We start from the raw sequence: 22,394 nt of genomic DNA on the forward strand, positions 1-22,394 counted from the left end.
GTTCAGTTATAGATCAGACATATCCGTGAAGTTTCTATAGAATAGTTTCACAGGTTTGAGTAATTGCTATACAACAATGAAAGGTGCAGGGTATAATTCAATCGGTTCATACCGACTGAAACGTTTTTACTTGTTTTTCATTATGTTTGGTAAAGCTACTGCCGATTTTCTGTTATCGCTGTAAATTCGTTTGTAAATTTCAATATGTGTACATATGTATGGGTGTACGATAGTATATTTTAAAAATTTTTTAAAAAAGTGGGTAGGCAGGTACGTACTTACAGTAAATATAAAAAAAATTTTGAATGGAATGAAGAATTTTTCATATTTTGAATGAGAAAAGTTTGTTTTACTAAAAATTATGTGTAATATTTATAATAAATAAAAATAAAGGAAATTTTTAATAAAATTAAAATATGAATGTATTTGAGAATTTACTTTTAATTTTAAAATTAGAAAATATTGTCTACGTATTTATTTTTTTTTTTTTTTGAGTTTTATTTTGGTTAAACAAATATTTCTGTTTTCATTTTTTTATGCGAATTTTTAAATAAAATTTTCTAATACTTATACCTATAAAAAAATAAATTTTTACTAGTTAATGAGTGGGAGGGTTTGTTGTCATTTTATACTTAAGTATATTTCATACAATATTATGTAATATATACAATAATATGTATAGGATGTATGTACCTATGTATGTATGTATTCTTTTCCAATGTACTAAGGTATATTTCTAAACAAATTGCAGAAAACAATAACCATTTCAATTATCTCTTGAATTAATTTCGTTCTATATAATCGAAAATTCTTTGTTAATATTGATACAGTGGACAACTAAAATAACCTAAAAAGGTTGTTTGGATTAAAATAGTGTTATGGCATCCAAACATCAGTCATTTTATTAACACGTTTGAATAAAATATAGAAAATCATTTTATATGTACATATTATAATGAAATTAAGTTATAAAAATTTTTACATAAAATTCATGACATATGGTTGACTAATTTTTGATAACATTTTAAGTATAATTTTAAATTATTCATTTCGGTCTTAAATTAACGAAACGCCGGCAAAATTTTAAGTTTTAACAAAGCTATAATCAACATACTTATAAATATCGAACATACTTAATATAAACCTTTTGTAAATAAAAACATTACGTGAGTAATTACACAGGTGAACCTTAAATAACAAGTGTATTTATTCCATTATTTATAATAATTTTAAATATACATGCATATGTACTTACAAAAGTATTGTTTTACCTACACTACATCAATAGTAGGATACGGATATTGTAAAAACTTATCTGCATGTAAATATGTTAAATAAGAACACACGGCTAATAAATCAATTATAAATTTGTTTTTATTTTATCTTACCAAAAAGGCGATAAAGCATTAAGTTTAATCATTTCACGTAAATGACATATTTATTACTTATTCTAATATCAAAAAATTATAAGTAACAAAAACTCATACAAAGATAAAACTGTTATATAACACGAACAAATAAATCATTAATTGATAATTAATTTTAGTAATAAAATTATAATTATGTAATTATTCAATCATAATAAAGTTCTATAAATTTCGGTCTTTATGTTGTTTATCTTAATAAATTTTGTAATATAAGAGATAAAAAATATTCAAGTTTAGTTGCGATTTAAATATTTCAATACAGTGCTTGTTTGAATTAAATTCTCACAATAGGTACTATTTGTTCGTTATTTGAGATTGTCAACTTTAAACAAAAATTTTCTAATATATATTTTATGTTTTAGTTAAATTAAAATTTTATTTATGAAATTATGTTGTGAAATTCGATCTACCCTTCGATATATAAGAGAGTTATACTCATATGCCAGTGTATAACGCAAAGTTTCAAATCACACTTGCGACTTGACATGATTAGCAACATCGTTCATAGCAATTACTAGCTTTCTCTTAGTAATCTTTTTATCCTTACAAGAAATGAAACAAACACGTCATTGTTTGTTTGCTTTGTCTTATTCTCAAATTGCCAAATATACTGAATATCGAAATACAATCCAAATTCTCGGAATATAATCGAAACATCCGCTATATATTAGTATATTATATTTAGATGATATTTTTTCAACAAGTACTTAAAATATAATCTTATAATATTTCTATTATACATACATTTATTATAAATTCAAACATAAAATCAATTAATGATTGACTAAGAATATTTTGATTACTCAAGAGAAAAATGTTATTAGATAACCATTCTTTATATAACTTCGATTTCTTCTTGATTTCTATTATATATAAATATTGTATGTATCCGTACATATATGTACAATTTATATTCTCAATAATATACACATGTATTATTTGTTACGGTAAAAGTATATATTTGAATAATGAAAAAAGTTTAAAATTTTAGTTTTAAAAATATACTCTTATCTTTAAATCTGATAGTTTTCGAAAAAGTAATGTAAAAATCATTTAATGAGCAAGCAAATGTAAGCTACATTTGCTGCGACGACTGGTAAAATAATGATCGGATTTTAGCAATAACTAAACTTCTTGCAAATTTCAATAATGTTGCTAAATTAAATGCATTTATCAAGTTAGTATGCTTAAATTTACATTAGACAGAATAAATATAAAAGAGATAAGTGCAAATACATTTTAATATACTAAATGTTATACAAAAAAATTATTACAATAAAATATAACAGTAACATTAATACCGTAACATATGCATAAAAACTTCTCATTTTTTTGGTTTGTTTTTCTTTTCGAATAAAATTGAATTTAAATAAAATTTAATTGAAAGACACTTTACATACGACGTTTAGATATAAGTTAATGATATGCGTTAAGAGTGATTCGAAACGAAATAAAAATTTTGTTTGCACTTTTTAAAAGTGTAAAAATTTTTGTAAATTTTGCTCTCAATATTTTGATATTATTTATCTTTACATTTTTTATTCTTATACTTTATTCTACACTTTATATATACAGTACAGCAATACGTAGATATACATTTTACATTTTAATATAAAGAAGACGTAAATATATCACCTGATAGACAAGTCAATTATGTATGTATGTACATATTTAAGTACATTCGTATATTAAAAGAGAAATGTACATAATTTTTGAAGGTCTTGCCTCGTTATTGTTCTCCCCTTTTTGTATCCAATATGATAAATAAATTATGTGTAAAATTTATACATACATACATAGTACACAACACATCCCTACAATATAGTGTTATATACGTATGTATGTACATGTATGAATTAGTTGATGTTATAATAATTTTTTATTTTTTAAATATTTTTGCGCATGCTTTTTCATTATAATCATATCTATTTCAATTTCAATACACAAAAAAAAAAAAAAAAAAGAAAAAAAAATTTAAATTATAAAAAAGTAGACTCAAATTTTATACAATGATATCTTGTATAACAAAAAAAAAAAAAACAAATATAATTGGATAGCCAGTTAATTCATTTTTTTATTATTATTATTTATTTTTATTTTAAAGCAGCTGACGTTCTTTAATTGTGTTCCACAGTATATTATTCAAAAAGATATTTTATGTGTTTTTAGAAAATGTGAAAATATGAAAATTTAAAATAAAAAAAAAATTTTGTTGTTTTTTTTTTCTTCTAAAATACAAAGTAATCAACGAACGGTGCAAAGTACAAAGTTTATTATTTGCGACAATTTAGTAAAGAAAATTAGTATACATGCATAAATATATCAATAACATAATAACATACTTTATTATATGAACACAAAATAGTCAATTTTATAAAATATGAAAAAAAAATTTAATAAACGTAAATATCTAAAAAAAAACATGTTGCATTGCTACTTCTGTTTTTTAAGTACATATGTACATACACTTCTAAAATATAAAAATAAAGTAATGTCATCTATATATATTTCTATATATATATACTAAGTAGGATATACACATATAAGTGAATATAAGTATGTGTGAATCGTAAATTGTATTTAAATAGAAAATTGACTGTTCTTAGTTTTAGATATTATGTCGCACATATAAAAATTATACAATTAAGTAGGTTAAAAATATACAATTATAGATTTTATACATAGGTATACTTTTATTTTATGCATTATAAATTATATTTTGCATAAAATATATTGCATTCTTCTATAGGGTTAAATAAATCAGAATGATATAATATTTTAGTTTATTTAATATTTTTTTAATAAAAATTTATTTATAAGTACCTACTTGTTATTATACTGAAAATAATATTACAGATAAATATTAATATTACAGTAGAATTAATACGAAAGATAGCCGAAACTTAATAAATTTTATTCTTAATGCAAAGATTTCGTTATTATATAAAGTTTTCATAAAAAAAGCCGAAATTCTACTACCTAAGAAGTTGTTATCAAGTGCAGTTGTTCAATTGATTGTCCATTATATTGAAATTTCATTGTATTTTTAATAAATTGCATTCTTATCGGAATGTTATATGCATCTTATTCAGAATTAAAAATTAATGTATTTTCTTTACTAATAAATTTTGCAAATCATACTTTTATTTCAATTATTAAATCTTCTAAGTTTCATCATACCCATTTTCTATTTTAAAATGGAAAAATTTTACAAAAATCATTTTAATTTCTTCTAATTTCCTTTAATTTTTTAATAACCTAAATCTTTGTTATTACAATGAATTTGAAAACAATTTAATTGGAACACTCTATACTTACTGCTATCATTATACTTAATAATTTTAATTGAAAATTTGAACACGCGGTGGAATGACGTAGAAACCTACATTTTATTTTAATTACATTTCATTTGACACAATTTTTTTTTTTTAAAGTTATCTCCGAATTTAACCTAAAAATCTTAAACGCATATAAGTATATAAAAATTAATAAAAAAAAAAATACAAAATTATAATACTAAATAAAAAAAAAATTAATAATAATATAAAAATGTAATTATTGTAGTATCATGGATCCTTTTATTTAATCAGTAGTATTTATGTATGACAACATTGTGTGTACATACACATGATCTTTGTACACATATACACATAATTAATTTACTTAAAATCAATATGAAAAGCCACAGAATAGAAAAAAAAAAAAGATGAATGACCTGATCTAATTCTAAAGTTGCTAACATTGTTTTGCGGTTTTCTTTTTCAATATTGATAGTTGGTTATTTTTTTTAATAAAAAAAATTTTATATTAATATTTTTAATATTTCTCACCTTTGTATAACATATATATATTATATACAAAACATGCACTTATCACACTCTTATACTCGTATTATTCTTAATTGTTTTATACGTTTTCTGCTCATATAAGTATGTAAGTATATAATTATTTATATATTTCGCAAAAGTATCGTATGACATTAAAATAAACAGACAATATAAAAATTAAAGGTATATAATTATAAGTATTAAACAAATATACTTTGATACTATTTAAATATATGTAAATAATTATAACAGATAATAAAATAACGACCGACCAAAAGAGTATATTGTTTCACAAACATATTTATAATGAAAGAATAAGTAAAAGAAATAAAGATTGTATGCGATTTTATGTAGTTAAAAATTATATTTATAAGAAGATATATTATGTATTATTAAACTTATTTATAAATGTTGTTGGCAGGTTTATGAATAGTCTAATTTTTCTTTTATATTTGCCACAATCATTTAACTATAATCAATATTTTTACGAGTACATATTGAAATTTTTGCAAAAAATAAATTTTAATTAAAAGAAAGAAGATTTTTAATCAATTTAATTTTAAAAATATGTACATAACTGTTATATTTACACCCGTTATGTTATAATTACTATGTTAAATCAACTGTTTTAATAAAAAAAATTTTTAAAAAATTGTTTTTGGATTCTGAAAATTTTGTAACCCTCTAATTTTTAATAAAATTTTTTTAAAACAAAATCTTGACCTTTAAATTTAAAATCGATGCTGTTAATTTTATTACAATTAGAGAATAACAATTTTAATTTTACTTTATTATTCATATAATAATTAAAAATCAATAAATGGGAATTAAAAGACTTGGGTCGTTTTAATCGATCTCTTAAGTCTCCGGTTCCAGTATCTATTCCTTTGTTATTAACAAATTATATACTCGTAATTATTTCAGTGATAATTTTTTTCTATTCTGAAAAAAAAAAACAAACTTCGAACGCAAACTACATATAAAATCTTTTATATCTTGAAAACCACGTTAGCTATTCCAAATAAATCCAAATTAGTATAAGTATATAATGTATCATACATGCATATATGTATGTGCTCATTAATAAAAATGCACTCTGGTGCATAATATAAAAACCGGTAGTGAACTCTATCGAATGTCTTTTTTAATTAAACAGAAATGAAATAAAAAAAAAAAAATAAGACAAAACAATAAAAATAATCACAAATAAGTACAAGAATCTAAAATTAATAATAAATCCGTCTGAATTCCTTTTTCCATATACATCAACTCTCTGACCATTCTTTTTTTTTTGTCTTTAAATTCTTTGATTTTTTTTGTCTCTTTTTTATTGTTTGACATAACTAAGTATGCTTTTCCAATACAATATAAATATATGTACATACTTCATAATATAATCTTAGATTTTATATACTTATGTACATATTTTCTTTTTTATTTCTGATAATAAAAATGTATCTATTCAAGACCGACATATAAAGTACATATATGTGCATTCCTATAGGATAGCAATAGATACTTACATAAATTATACAATATTAAGTATATATATCTTACCAACTTACAATTTTACACGCTCGAAATAATCGTATGACATTGAGGGGAAAAATATTTTCCATTTAAAAATATTTTTTTTTTTTTACAAAATAAGAATAATAAAGTGAAAAGTCAAATGAATATATTTCAATTATGAATTGGTATTAGTGAGTGAGCTGGTACACTCTTATACACGTAATATTGTTATAATATAATAGTTATTGCATAGTGATAGTATTATAATATAACATAACCAAAGAAAATAATTTCTCCATTGTATACTACTTACAAAATGTATAAATGTTAAGTATTTAAATATAATTTTATTTAGGTAGGAAGAAAACTTTTCTATAAAAAAGTCTTTTATTTTAATAAGTTACCATAGATAATATAACAATAAGTATATTGTGTAGGTATTAATCTGTTTACTAGACTTTAAAGCATAAATATCTTATGTATTTATAAAATATGATATACATACTAAAATACATATATTTAATATAAAAACTTATATGTTGTAGTGATGTCACACCACGTGGCTGCACGTGCGCATAAAATGGTTTCCCAAATTCCCTCATACCAAAAACATAAAAAAAAATATTGAAATTAATTTTTGTTTTGTGCAATATTATATATGTATGTATATATAATTTTATCTACATAATAAGTATGTATTTTTTTTTGCATTTCCTATTTAATATTCCCCTTATATGCATGTACCTATTCATTTATGTATATTATTATCTATTTTTTCTATATATCGAAAAATTTTCTCCAGAATATCAGACCATACGAAAATCAAAACAAACAGAAGATAACATAAAACTGAAAAAAAAGCAAAATTAAAAAAAAAAAACAACCATAGGGTACTTTATTGTAAAATATAACATTCACACGTTTGTAAATTGGAATTTTTGATTTCCTATAATAATATATGTAAGTATAGATTAGGTAGGATCATAGACTAGGCTTTAGGTATCAACTTTTATTTAAAATAAATTGATAAGAAAAATTTAATAGGTAAAATAATTAATTTAAATTAACGATTTAATGAATTACCTAGATGACACGAAGGATCTAGTTACTAGAACTTTTTATATAATTATTCATACATATATAAGTATATGTATTTGGCGTAATTTATTTTGCTAAACATTAAAATTAAAAGAAATGGAAAATTTTCACAAAGAAACGAAAGTAATTAAGTATTACGCACCCACACAGTTTTTTATTGAAATAACATAAAACCAATATACATACCTATATTCATATATGTATATACATTTACACAAATTTAATTCTTATAAGTAAGAATTTTTAATTCAGAAGTTTTTAGAGCAACAACAAACATGTTGTATGTAGCAAAAAACAATTATTTTATTACTTAAATTTGCTTATTATTAAATTTATTAGAATCATTAAATATTTTATATTTACGTTCTAACAATAGACAAATAATCATTTTACGCTTTTAAGAAATGGATGCTGTAATGAGATCTCTTATAAGATTCTTTGAATTGATTCTGATTGGAAACAATTATGTTATTTACTTAAAAATTTTTAGCGTTACATTTTAAAATGTTATGAGTAGGTACACCTGCCTGCCTATGAAACAATTATTCTTTTTTCTAGCATAAATGTAAAATGTTTTAAAATAACATCCAATTAAAAAAATTTTTTAATTTTAGGCATAAAAGAAAAGAATATTATGCGATTATGTGTACAGGATACATACTACAGTTAAAATTATGGAGAATATAGTCTTAAGATCCTTATATTAAATATACATATATTCATATATTACCTTATTAAACACTTATTTCGATTACCAGATGCAAACGATTATCGTAATTATTGATTGTGTGCACAATATTTATAAACCGCGATTACATGTTATATTAATAATGTTGCCTTAAAATTTTTTAGTATATTTTAGTAAATTTTTTAGTATATTGACGTTTAAAATACATACATTACTTGTTAAATAAAATATTTACCTTAATTTCTTCTTCTTTAAATTAAGACAAATTTATAAGACTGAAATATTAAAAAGGATATCAATATTGCGGATAAGTAGAAAATAAAATTTTCATAAGATTACTATTTTCATTAATAAAATATAATTAAATGATTATTGGTGGACATTTACCCTACCTAATGGTATTTATTTTAATTATTTTGATATTTTTTAAACTTAAAGTATTTCAGGGCAGTACATAGGTAGGTACTTATTGTATGTAGTCAACACGATTTTATTTTCATGTCAAAATTTATGGCATAATATTGTTGTTAAAAATTATTTGAATGGGCTTAAGGGGTATAATCAGCTCAATTTGGGTAAATATTTAATTATTAATAAAATTATGTTTATTCATAAATAGGCACACAATAATGATTATTAATATAAATTCTGATATATATATATATACATATATAAATATGATTTAGGTAGGTAGGTAAATAGGTACCTACATATATGCAGTACATTCAATTAGGAATTTTTTTTTAAATATGCAAACAAAAATTTTATATGCCTATTTACAAGATACATTGTACATAAGTTCATATGTAAAAAATTTTAGTTATATAAATATGTAAAATTAACCTCAATCAAATAAATAAAATCATATATGTGATATATGTAGGTACATACATACACATTGAAATATTTTACAATTTTATATACAACAAATAAATTGATATTATGTTAAAGATTTTTTTGAATATGCAAGATTCTCTTAAGTATTACATTAAAAGTATACCTAGAGATTATATTTTGCTATGATTGATAAATGATGAGATGAGGAATTTATGACACACATAAATAATGTGTGAATTATTTTTCCAAAAAAAACTTAAAAAAAAAAATAAAAACAAAAAAGTAGAAAATTTTTTACGTACCTTATTTTTTTTTTTTTGCCTTTTTTTTTTTATTTTTTTTTTATTCAATTTGAATTACATGTGTGTGAATGTATATATATATATGTATATTATTTAATATTTTCCATTAAATGTAGATATTTTTTATTTTAATCAGCACTTAATTATTTTGTTTTATAAATTGTAAAACATAATTATTATAAAAAAAGACACATACATATACATATGTAAATATTAGGAAGGTTGGTATTTAAAAAATTTTTTTAGCAAAACTTATTTTCTTTTAATAAACAAAAATATAAAAAAAAAATCAAAACACGCAATTATTGAAGTTTCGTATTAGAAAAAAAATTTTCACCTTTTCTTTTTCTTGTTTAATAATTTTTGTATTTACGTAGATTACGTATGTGTGTAAGTATGTATGTAATCTTATGAGTTGTTATACTAGCAAAGCACAACAGTTTAAATTTTTCTTTTTTGTATTTTTTTATTTTTGTTGCCTTCAAATTTTTCACAATTTATTGATTTTGGTTGGAAAATTTTTTTTTGTTTTCTCTTTATTTAAAAAAAAAATTTCTCCAGAAAATTCTATATTAAAATTTTATTATTTTGCAATAAGATCTTCTTAAATATTGATTTTAAATATAGATATTAAATTTACACTTTAGTAAAAAAAAAAATTTTTTTTTTTTTTATTCAATAAAATTGCGATTTGCGAAGCGCGAACTTTTCTATATGAAATTTCAATAGGAAATGATACAATACGGTGAAAATATTTTTAAAACATTTAATTCAACGTTTTCGAAAGTGTTTTTTTTTTTTATTTTAATAAATTTTACTTATGTGTTAGTTAGGCACTTTTTCTTTTTTTTTTTTTGTTTTTATAATGTGAGATTTGTGTAAATAAAATAAGTTAAAAAGAGAAAAATATAGTTTATTGCCGGTATAACTATCTTTGTTTTATGCGTTAGATAAAATGTCAAAAAAGTGGCGTGATAACTGTCAAATATAAAAGAATCGTCCTTCTCTCTTCAGAAACGTAAAAAAAAAAATCATTATATTAATTAGTGTGGTCACTATGTTTAGAATGTAGTTAATGAACATTATAGGCCATTTCATGATTAAAAATTTCTTGTATACATATGTGTATGTATACATACATATATACTTATAAAGATTTAACTTTTTCTAAAAAAATTCAGTTTATTGATTTAAATTAAATGATTTTAGTACTATTAGATTATATATTACTTAACAAATTTGATCGAAATCTATTCTTAAAAATTACCAGTTCACCACTCATTTCTTTTAACGCTAAGATTTAAATGACCAGACTATCTCATTCATATGATGTGCTACATTTTTTTTATTACCTTCATTCGACTATTTTCTAACTTATCAACATATGTACATACTTATGTATTTCGTCAATATTAATAGTACCTTTCCAAATTTCCTTAGAGAAAAACCATAAATTAAACGATTAAACAATGTGGAGATACTTGCATATGTAGGTAATTCATATTTTATAATGATTTATAACCTTAACCATAGCCAAGGTACATGTTAGAACCTACTGGATGAGTTTTTACACGGCTAAGTTTAAAAGAAACAATAAAACATTATTATTTAAGTGTGGGCTACATTTTATATTTATTTTCCAACTAAAAATAATTTCGTATTTTGAAATTTTCAATAAATCAAAAACATTTCTTCACAACTATTTTTAATATTTTATTTATTTTCTCATTATAATAAAACCATTTATGAGATAAAGAAAATAATAACCTTTAAAGTTCAGAAAATCTATACTCGTCTTTAACAATTCAATTTTAAAAAATTAAAACTTAAGATATAAACAGATTAATTTTTCTTTTAAATAACAAATTTTTAAAAGAATTTTTCTAAAATTAAATTTTAAAAATTATATGTTAAATTAAATTAATTTTATTCCTTTAATTTTTGTTTTTGTATTACATTTTTTTTTAAATACATTAATGTAAGTATGAATAATACAGTTAAGATGTATGTTAATTGATAAACTCAGTTCTTAAGAAATTAAATACGAACAACTTTTATTTTTAATTCTAAAAACCCAAATTACGTAAAATAATGTAATTTCACCAATTCTATGTTATTTCGTCAGGTGTTTCCTCTTTAATTTGGTCCATTAGAATATTTTCCAAATCTGGTAAAATTTCTTCAGGCTCCTTCCGTATGGATGTTATTAAATCAGATTGAAGTGTTGAACTAGTTGTATTTGTTAATTGTATTTGTTTTTCTAAAGTTCTTGGAATTTTTGGTGGTGGCCCCATATTTACTGGAGGTGCTTGAGACGTGGTCGCAATTCGTTTTGTAGATTTATGTTTAGGTGTTTGTTCAATTTTTTGATCAGTCAAACTGTTATTTGATTCAGAATTAGGTTGCTTTTGTAAGAGAATTTTTTTGAATGAAAAACATTTATCTGTATCTGGTTCAGAATTTGTTAATTTCTGTTGGTTTGAAGAAATGGTGGTTGCTATAAGTGGTGACTCAGTTGAAGTTGATACTAGATTGAATGTAGGCGCTAAGGTTTTTTGTTGTATAGGTAAAGGTTTCAAAAATGTATCTTGTGCAGGAGTAACATTAAAAAAATAATTTTGTAAAAATATTAAAACCTGAAGCGCGTTTTCACTGCTCAGCCTCATTTTATTCACGTTATTTAAACGTTGAATTCTTCTACGAAATTCTTCAGGTTCACTTACATTTATCTGACTCTCGTTTTTTACCTGATTTTCTAGTAAATCAGATATTTTGAGAAGAATGCTATCAACATCACGATTATTATTTACATTTATTAAACTGGTTCTGCTTTTTGTAACCATTGACGTACCTAGTGCTGGAGTTTCTACAATATTTGGAGTGATTTTTGATAATTCTTTCGTTTTTAACTGTGTTGTTAAGGTCGAGGGTGGAGTAGGTGTGATAATCTTTCTTAAATTTTTACGATCATATTCATCTCTTGTCATAAAAACTGTTTCAACCACGATATGGGCTGGGAGCCATCTTACTTGACCATTTTTTTGGAGTGATGATTTAGTTGTAGGTTGTATTACCTTTTTTATTTGATTGGTATTATTTAAAGAATCTTGTGAAATGGAAACAGCTTTTGAAGGTTTTAGTTGATTCAACGGAACAATCGTGGAAACCTGCAAAAAATATTTTAAATTGAAATTAGTGGATAAAATTTTTACGCATAAGTTAGCTGGAAACATTTACTTACAAAAGTCGAATCCGCCTTCGCACTAGACGAAGGCAAAATCTTTTTAAGAGAATTTTCTTGTTGCAATTCGATTTCATTTTCAATTAAAATATTTTCAGTTGTAGAGATCCAACTATCTTCTAAAAGGTCTGTGCTAACACTGCTTTGAGATGATGGTTCAGTAATCTTTTTGTTTTCTCTTTTAGAATTTTTTGATGTAGAATTCTTTAAATTTATATCATTAGCTTTTGAAACAACATTCACATCATCTATTTTTTTTTGTTCTACGGTTTCAATACTTTGAACGGTTTGATTTAAGCTTTTAGTGATTGATGTTTTCCTTGCAACTTTTTCTGTATTATTCGGGATATCTACGATATTCTGATTATCATGTGAAGGCGTAGGTGTTCTACTTTTACTTTTTAAATTACGAAATTTTTCTAGGGCTTCAAGCGTCTCATTTTTGTCGCTAAAACTTGATAGCGTCCGAGAATTACTTGAAGCTCGAGAAGAATTTGTTTCTTCATCTTCGGAATTATTTATGCTTCGGGGCATAGATCTCGCACGAGTCATTCTTTTCGAATTATTTTCTCTTTTTGTGTTGCGTTTGCTTACTCTATCATTAAGAGGCAGCGTTGTAACAAGTCGTTTTTTTGGCTTTTCATTATTTAATATTTGATTTTCTTTTGATTTGCTTTTGTCATCAACTTCTTTTGTCATAGATTGCGAATTACTGTCAAAGCTATTTTCAGATTCAGTTAAATTATCTTTACTTTTTGATTTTTGTATTTCTTTTAAACTTGTTCCAAGCGTATAAACCTGTTCAAGGAACGACTTTACTTTGTCGACAATTTCATTCCCAGAAATTTTTTGAGCTGAATCCTTTTGCTCATATGCACTCTTTTTTAATTCAGCAGCTTCAGTTGGTTCAGTTACTTTTTCCTTTTCAGAGCTTTGCAATTGCTTTAATTTTTGTATTTTTGTTTTAGATAATCTTTTTACTTTTACCTTCAACAGCTTTACAATACCAAATTTTTTCAACAAATTTTTATTCTAAAATATTAAAATTATGTTAAGAAATGTATTGTTAAAAAGAGAATATTTTTCACTTACATTTAATTGTTTTTCTCTATCCCTTTTTCTTAAATTTTCCCGAACAACCTTTTCATATTCTTTCCTGGTTATTTGAATTAGGTTAGATTGCCGGCGACGAATTATTCTTGCACTTCTGATTATAGGTTTTATTTCTTTTGCAGTTTTTGCGTTGTTTTGAACAGATTTTGTCGTGGATATTGATCTACTTCCTTCCCGCCGTTTTTCTGATTTTGGTATCAACATAGATTCATTCAAGGCAGATGCCAACATTTTAACATCATATTCTTTACTTGTTCGTGTTCGTTTACGTGTTAATGTTTGAGAATTATCTGAATTTGACGGAGCTTTCGGTTGCACAAATATAGGATCTGATGTTTTTTTTTCAGTTTCGTAATTGGGTTTTTTCTTATTTACAGTGTAATCTTGAACTGATGGTTTCTTAAAAATATTGCTACTGGATTCTTTAGTAGTTTTGATATTTTCATCGCTTGGACTTTGAAGCGGCTCAGTGTCCTTCAAAGTTTTATTTTCAGGCACACTTTTATCCGTTGCAATACTAATGCTATTGGCAATATTTTGATGAGATTTAACTTCCGCATTTTCATTTTCTGTATTTTTTTTCTCCCCAGTTTTTCGAGATTTCTTTTTTTTTGAAAAGAATGCTGATTTTCTCATTTTGGATCTCTTTTTCTTCGGTTTCGTTGATTCAATAATTGATATTTCCGTTATATTTTTAACTACTTCTTCATTATTTGGTGTATTGATTTTATTTTTTACTTCATTTTCGAGAATTTCATCGAACTTTTCATGTATACTTTTTTTAAATTGATCTGTTTCTTCTGTCGTAGTGACATCAGGGTCTGCAAAAACTTCTTTGTGGTTGTCAGGTTTATTGCTGCTATCTAATTGTTCAAGCTGTTTAACATTACTTAGTTCTTCTTCTTCATTTTTTTGGTCCTCATTAATTTCCGGAAGAAAGCTCTTGTTAGATTCATTGTCATTAGTATAGATTTTAAGATTCTTATCTTCTTCATTAACATCTTGAGGAACGCAACTTTTACCCAAATCACTATTTTGCGAACTTTTTCTCTTTTCTAATCTTATTAGTTTGTCTGAAGTGTCAGTTGAAGATGTTTTTATGCGGTTTGATTCTTTTACGTCATGTGAACTGGGTGGAACAATTTCTTTTTCTTTAGAACTTTCTTTCTCGCTTTGTGTGTTTATAACAATTTTGTCATCTGGCCTCTGAGAACCCATACCGATGGTTTCAAAAGATTTCCTATTAATCTTTGACAATCTCTTTAAATTATTAGACTCATTATTGCTTGTTTTTTGATTTTCTAATTCTTTTTGATTTTGTAACACCTTTTTATCAACGCCGATATCCGACATAATATTTTCAGGCGAATCTTTCTTATTCGTTGTTCCTTTCAAGTTTTTATCTTGTTCATTTATAGTTTCATTGTTATAAAGTTTAATATTACTTGTACTTTCTGAAACTTCATGGGACTTTTTTTCTTTTTCTAAAGTTTTTGATTTATTAAGCTCTTCGTCTGATGATATTTGTCGCGTTTTTTTGATAGAGCAGTCATTTGTTGATCTGCTATGTAGCGTCGTTTTCAAACCCTTATCTTCTTCAATAATTAGTTTATTAATGATATTTTGAGTGAAATGGCTATTTTCCGAGTTTCTCCTAGTTTTGCTTTCTGTTTCATATTTGCTTCCTAATTTTTTATCGGTTAACTCAATACTTGGAATAAGTTTTTCATCTACAGATTTAGCTCTTCTGCTCGTTCCTTTTTCAGTGCTATTTATTTTTGAATTTTTATCTTGGTTATTAAGAGGCGATATAAAAGGAGTTATATCGCCACAAGAATCAACATTTTTATCTTTTGATGTAACGTTTAGAACTTCCTTTTGATTATTTGCAGATTTTCGGTCATCTTGTTCAGTAAGACAAGGTTTTACTTCTCGGCTATTCCTAGTATTATGCAAATTTTTATCTTCTTCTGCGATTTTTGGGATACCAATATTTTCACTGGAAACGGTATTTTCTGGACAGTATTTATCCTTAATAGTTTTTTCTAATCCTATTGAATCATCACGGTTTTCTTCATTGGATAATGCAATTTTATTATCTAACTCTTTTTTATTAACAGCAATTTCTTCTTTCTTTTTACTGAGTTTATGTTTTTCGACACTTTCATCTTTTACTTTCAAATTTTTTTTATGACTTGAACTATCAAATTCATTATCGAGCATTTTCTCGCAGTGTAAAGTTTCTGAGGCACCTGCTTTGTGTACGCTATCATTTAATTTTGTTTCTTCACTCTTAGTGGTTTTTAAAATATCGCCTTTTTTATTAACAACTCCGCAAATATCCTTTTCAGGACAACCAGATGTTCTTTTACTTCTAATTTTAATTCTTAAACTTCTTGATTCGTTAAGCTCATCGTCAAGAGTTTTATCAAATTCTACTTCCTTTTCGTTTTCACTAACCACGTTTTCATTTCCATGTGTGCTCCTGTTTTTTGCATTTATAGAATCTTTGTCTTTTTCATTCTTTGTTTGAAAACTACTAATTTTAGTACGACCACTTTTTCCAGATGTTGTTTTCATAACATCTCGTAAATTTTCTGCCTTTTGGTTTTTATCAATTGTTTTTATATCTTCTATATTATGTTTATCAAGATTATTTTTTGTCTTATCATCACTTTGTTCTGATTTATTTTTATTTATTTCAGTGCTAATTTTAATATCTTTTTCTTGTTGTTTTTGATTTTCACTCGCTGTTGCTGATTTCTGTAGTTTTTTCAATTCACTGCTAGATTTTCTCTTATGTTCTAATGCTCCGAAGGTTTTATCGACTGATCCACCGTTTATCAATTTTCCGCATATTTTTTCGGGACTCTCAATATTTCCAAAATTTTCATTTTTTATGTTATCAATTTCGGAAACAGATTCCTTGATTGAACTAATATTTTCGCCAGTTTTCTTATGTTCATCCGATTTTTCTAATTTTTCTAAGTTAGAAACATCAACAGAAAGTTTTTTTATTTGATTAACATTTGCTTCATTATTAGTAACATTTGTATCTGCAGAATTTTGTTTAGTTAATTGTTGACTTTTTTCTGTATTCTTGTTATTCTTCGAATTTTTATCTTCGTTAAGAATTACTTGCGAAGAATTGTTTTTGCTAGAAATCGTTTCTTCAGTATTTTTTATATTTGAATGTTCTCTTTCCGAATGCTCTTTTCTATTTGCTTTTTTCTCTCCTGTTGATATGTTTTCTAATTCTGATGACTTTATTTTGAAGTCTGAAGTTTTTTTGCCTGAAGCAATCTTTTGATTGCCCTTATTGGTTTCTATACTGCTGATGTTATTTTGTAAGTTTTCATGTTGTTTCCCTTCACTTTGAATATCTTGTACTTTTTTCTCAACACTTTTTCGGCCCCTAATTAATTTTTCGGAAATACCGTATAAATTCCCTTTCACGTCGCATACTTCAATTGCTTGATTTTCATTAATATCGGCGCATTTACTTTTTCTAGTGCTTTTAGAGTCAGTATTCTTCTTATTTGATGAACGTGAAGTTTGTGCAAAATAAGACAATTTATTTTGAAAATATAATTCAATATCAGTTTTGGCAGCTTCTGAATCCTTCTTTTTGTTGTCATATTTTGGTTTACTATCTAATTTAATATTTCGATTTATCTTTCTACGTTTTGAATTTGCCTCTAATGGTGGCGACCCTATTGTGGAATTGTCGCTCTCGAAAATCTTATCACTATTACCGGATTCAGAATTCGAGCTAAATAAAATTCGCTTTCGTCCAAAACGAGTTTCTTTTATGTTTACTGATGATGGAATACTCATAATATGCTCTACTTCCTTATCAGTTTGCACATCAATTTTTTTTTCGCGCCCTTCGAGTTTTACTACGTTTTCATCAGTTTTCTTTGACATAACTTGTGGATCTTTGTCTTTAGAAAGATTTTCTTGTTTTGTCGCGTCGATTTTCTTATTTGATCTTGTTCTTATCAAAGTTTTTGTATGATTTTTTGTATTGTCATCTGAATTATCACTTAGAACTGATTTTTCCTTTTTCTTGTCCTCATTATTTAGTACAGATTGATTAATTACATCAGTTTTTTCGCAAGATTTCGACTTATCGACTTCAGAAATATTACTCTCATTATAAAATATACTCTCTAGCTCGTCCAAAAATCCACTTCTAGAATTCTTCCTTTTTTCACAATTCTCGTTTGTACTTACTCTCTTGCCTTTTTCAATACTAGTTCGTTCTTTCGAGTGCTTTCGACTTCTTGAAGTCGTATGCTCAACGTTAATTTTTTCTTTGAACTCTAAACTATTAAGTTTAGCATCAGAATCGGTATTTTCAGTAGAATTTTTTTTAATGAAAAAAATTTTATCGCTTTTACATAAAACTACTTTTGCAGGCTTTATAATGCCTTTCCAATTGGTTTTTGTAGAATCATTTTTAGAAAGCTCTTCCAAACTTTTATTATTTTTTGGTGATTTTTTGTGTGATGTAATACTTTTTAAATCTTCTGTATTATCAACACTTTCAATATTTCCTTTTTCTGTTTCAGATTGAAGATCATTTTTTATATTTAAATCTTTAACAATTTCTTTAGGCTTTAAATCGGCTTTTTTTATTTTTGAAACTTCTTTTGTAGAAAGAGAAATTTCTGTTTGTTTTGTTAATTCACTTTGCGCAAATACTTTAACAGCTCTATCTTCTTCTTTTTTTTCAGGAGAGCATGAAAGTGTATCAATACCGTCATCACTTTTTTTTATATTTTCTACAGATTTTTTACGGGGTGTTTTTGGCATTTCCATTGGCTTATCTTTATCTGAATGTATACTTTCCATTACACTATCAATCTCTGCAAGAATATTGTCGATTTCATCAACTTCATCAAGATTATTTTTTTGATCGTCATTAATCGGATTCTCATCATTTTTATCATTGAATAGAAGTAATGATTGTGTCGGTGAGTTGAGTTTCTCATTGTTAGGTTTACTGTTTTGATCAGAGTCACATTCTGCAATGTCGGAGCTCTTTGAATATTTCTCTTCAGGTGATGTTTCAATATTGATTTCAATATTATTGTTTTCTCCATCATTTTTTTCATTTTTTGTATTGATATCATGTTCACTAGCGATGCTTGATTCAATATTAGTCACGGGTTTCACAGAAATTATCAAATCTGAGTTTTGGCAAGTTTCATTTTTCTTTACATTTTCATCCACAAATGGTATTACTTCACTTTCAATTATCGCTTCCGTCGATATTGCATTATCAGGGAACTGTTTACTTTTATCGGAAGCGCAATCGTTAGTTAAAACCTCTTTATTGGAGTCGGTGTTGTTATTAAATGCATTTTCTATAATTTTTTCATTAACAACTACTTCTCTTTTTTCATTATCATCCAAATCAAAATTACCTTCTGATTGATTTGGTTTTTCAAAGTCTAAATGAACGGGTGACTTTGCTGACGAGCTTTTAACTATATCATCTTTAACAGTTTTGTTATTTTTTTCTTCCTTTGGTAAACTATTTTCAGAAAGTTGATCTAAAATGAGGGAAAAGAATGAATGAGAATAAGAGCAATACATTTAATTGATTGATGCTTACTTTTTTGAATTCCGGCTAAATCACAGTTATCATTTATTTTATTTTTTTCTTCTTTTTTATTATCCGATTCAGTTTTGGTCACATTTTGTTTAATTTTTTCTAAATTCGTTTTCTGTTTAGGAGTATTGGCAGATTTTTCTGCACTGCTTGATTTTTCATCGTGATTAGAAATAGAAGATTTTGTCGATTTAATTTCGTCCGATTTCACGACGGAATTTTCATTGACATCTTCTTCCAAGTGTTCCAGAGTTTGGGCTTTCAAAATGTCATTTTTCTTTTTTGAGGTCAGACATTTTTCATTTTTGTTACTGGACGATGTGCATGCATCAACTTCATAACTACTCTCAACCTTTTCACCTTTTTGCTTTTTTTTCAGCGCAGTCGATTCTGAAATAACAAAAAGTAAAAATTTTATCAAATAATACAAAGTTCAAATAGCTTTAATTTACTTTTTTCTAATTTGTCATCCAAATGGGAATATTTCTTCGCTTTATTTTCCTCGTCATGTTTTTCTTGGTAACTGGGAGCCTTACTTCGTTCTTGACTTTTTTGACTCGTGGATGCTTTTGCATTAGTTGTTTCGTTTATATGCAGATAGTGCATACCTTCATTAATAATATTGGGCTGAATATCAAGCTTAATTGTTTGCGAAACCGTAGGACTTGAATCACATTTATCTTTATATGGTGATTCTTGTTCTTCATTATTAGATTCATCCTCGATGTACTCATTTAATGTTTCGACTAAACCATCAAAACTATCTTTATCACTATCATCAACTTCATTTGATTCATTAGTTTTTACTATTTCTTCCCCGGCAACTTGACTGTCATCTATTTCATCTTCAACTGCCAAAAGTTCTTTCTCTAGAGATTCATTAGATCTCGTTAAAGGTGACATTGATTTATTGGCGTATCGAGAAAATTTTTTTACATTTAAATTCGGCTTAAACATTGGACCATTACCTTCCTTGAAACTATATGATGGATTATTTTTGTTAGTGAAAAACGATTTTGATACTTGTCTGGCGGTTATTTTCGGTATCGATTTGTATGTTTCGGTTTTTTTTATTGGAAAAAGTTCAGGATTTTCTTTTTTGTATTTAATTATTTTTTCATTGAAATTGCCAAATATATTTACAGATCCCCGCAAGGTGGGCAATTTTAAATTTCCAACAAAATTACTATTTGATTTTTTAATTGCCACAATCTTATTCAAAGATGAATCAATAGATTTATTCAAATTTAATTTTGTATATGAACCAAATAAATTTCTTGAAACGCTTTGTTTCGAATATTTTGTAGTTTTTGTAGCTTGAATTAAATTAGGCTTACGTGTAGCATGAATTGATGTAGTTTTTGGAGCAGTACTGAATGGAAAACTTCTGTCTCTTATTGCTGACGTATCTATTGTTTTACAACTTATTACTTTTGCTACAATATCCGATCGCTTTGAATTAATGGAATTGTGTGTATAATTGTATTTAGAAGACCCTTTATTAGATTCTTTATGAGCGAAGCCGTCTACTATTTCTATTTAAGGAAAATTAAAAATATTTTTCAGAAATCTTCAAATTTATTAAAGTAAATATCACATAAAAACAAAATATAATCCTTACAGGAATACCTTTTTGAGCGTTATATGTTGTCATTTCATTAACTTTCTTCACATTAAGATTTCTTTGGAAATCATTCCGATATCTGCTTACTAATGGATCTTCTTCTATAAATTCATCAAAACTAGTATTTACCGGGAGCAAGTCAAATCTATCGTCTTCATTAACTGGTAAAAATTCTTCGATTTCCGTGTTATTCAAAATTTCTAAAAAGAACAGAAGTTTTAAACTTTGCATCTTTTCAGAAGGTGTATGTAAGTACACATAAGGTACATTAAAATTATAAGGGAAATACTTTTTTAAGGAACATGATTTACATAAGTTTTTAATTCTGATATGCACTCTAGTTTTTAAAATTAGAAAAATTAAATGCGTCCAAAAACATTCGAGTATTCCTACCAAAATATTTCGCAATATATTTTAAATAACTTTAAATCAATGCAAACACACTAAAAGGATAAATCCACAATTTTTCATTGCTTTATTCTAAACTTACGAGGAATTGCATTTGGATATTCTTCAACGTATTCTTCCAAATACTCAACTTCTTCCATAATAGCTTAATAATATTATTTGCTTGAATTAAACAATCAATTCCGCAACTTCCATATTACATATTGATTTTCAACTTTTTTTTACAAAACTTCTGATAAATTTTAATGCGATTATTACTTGAAAGTTAAAAAAAAAATGGTCGAAATTTACTTCAATATCTTTTCCTTTTTTAAATTACGCAAATAAACCAATTCAACTATTTTTAATCTAAATAATTATTCTAGTTTATTAAAATTATTTTTTCATTTATTTAAAACAATTAAATGTCAATATTACTTATAGAATTAAATTGAAAAAATAATAATAATTTTCTTTTGCTATAAAAATATTCACCACTTCGCTAAAACAATATGAAACCGTGGGGGGAAAAATCGTTTGTCAGGGGTGTAATAGTTAATATAATAATTAATCAATTTACCCAAATGTTTCTACGTCAAAAATTATTTTTAGGCATGTATCTGCGCTTGCGGCGTTTAGCAATACGTTCTTTCAGCCAAGAAAGTAAAGCCACTGAACAGTTTGCAACACTTAATTTTTGCTTTAAAATATGACATTT

At 25.2% G+C, this 22,394-nt stretch overlaps 2 protein-coding genes across 2 annotated transcripts in view; both read right to left on the reverse strand.

The window, feature by feature from the left end:
• The window catches only part of LOC129615557 (long-chain-fatty-acid--CoA ligase 4), a 50,574-nt gene extending 40,216 nt beyond the window's left edge, over positions 1 to 10,358 (reverse strand). The window contains exon 1 of the mRNA XM_055530809.1: positions 10,029 to 10,358. The gene's annotated coding sequence lies outside the window, so the exon portion shown is untranslated. The remainder of the gene's footprint in view (positions 1 to 10,028) is intronic.
• A 967-nt stretch (positions 10,359 to 11,325) lies between these two features.
• On the reverse strand, positions 11,326 to 22,166 carry LOC129615561 (protein PF3D7_1417600-like). The gene is made up of 8 exons (XM_055530814.1): positions 21,780 to 22,166; positions 21,295 to 21,489; positions 20,118 to 21,200; positions 19,669 to 20,055; positions 19,478 to 19,606; positions 14,025 to 19,417; positions 12,933 to 13,964; positions 11,326 to 12,858 (listed from the first exon to the last, which is right to left on the reverse strand). The coding sequence occupies exons 1-8, from the start codon at positions 21,835 to 21,837 to the stop codon at positions 11,800 to 11,802; spliced, it is 9,336 nt and encodes a 3,111-aa protein (XP_055386789.1). The 5' UTR covers positions 21,838 to 22,166; the 3' UTR covers positions 11,326 to 11,799.
• Between the last annotated feature and the right edge of the window lie 228 nt (positions 22,167 to 22,394).

Source organism: Condylostylus longicornis, unplaced genomic scaffold (genome assembly GCF_029603195.1).
Source record: "Condylostylus longicornis isolate FDR11 unplaced genomic scaffold, ASM2960319v2 ptg000137l, whole genome shotgun sequence".
NCBI classification, from domain to species: Eukaryota; Metazoa; Arthropoda; class Insecta; order Diptera; family Dolichopodidae; genus Condylostylus; species Condylostylus longicornis.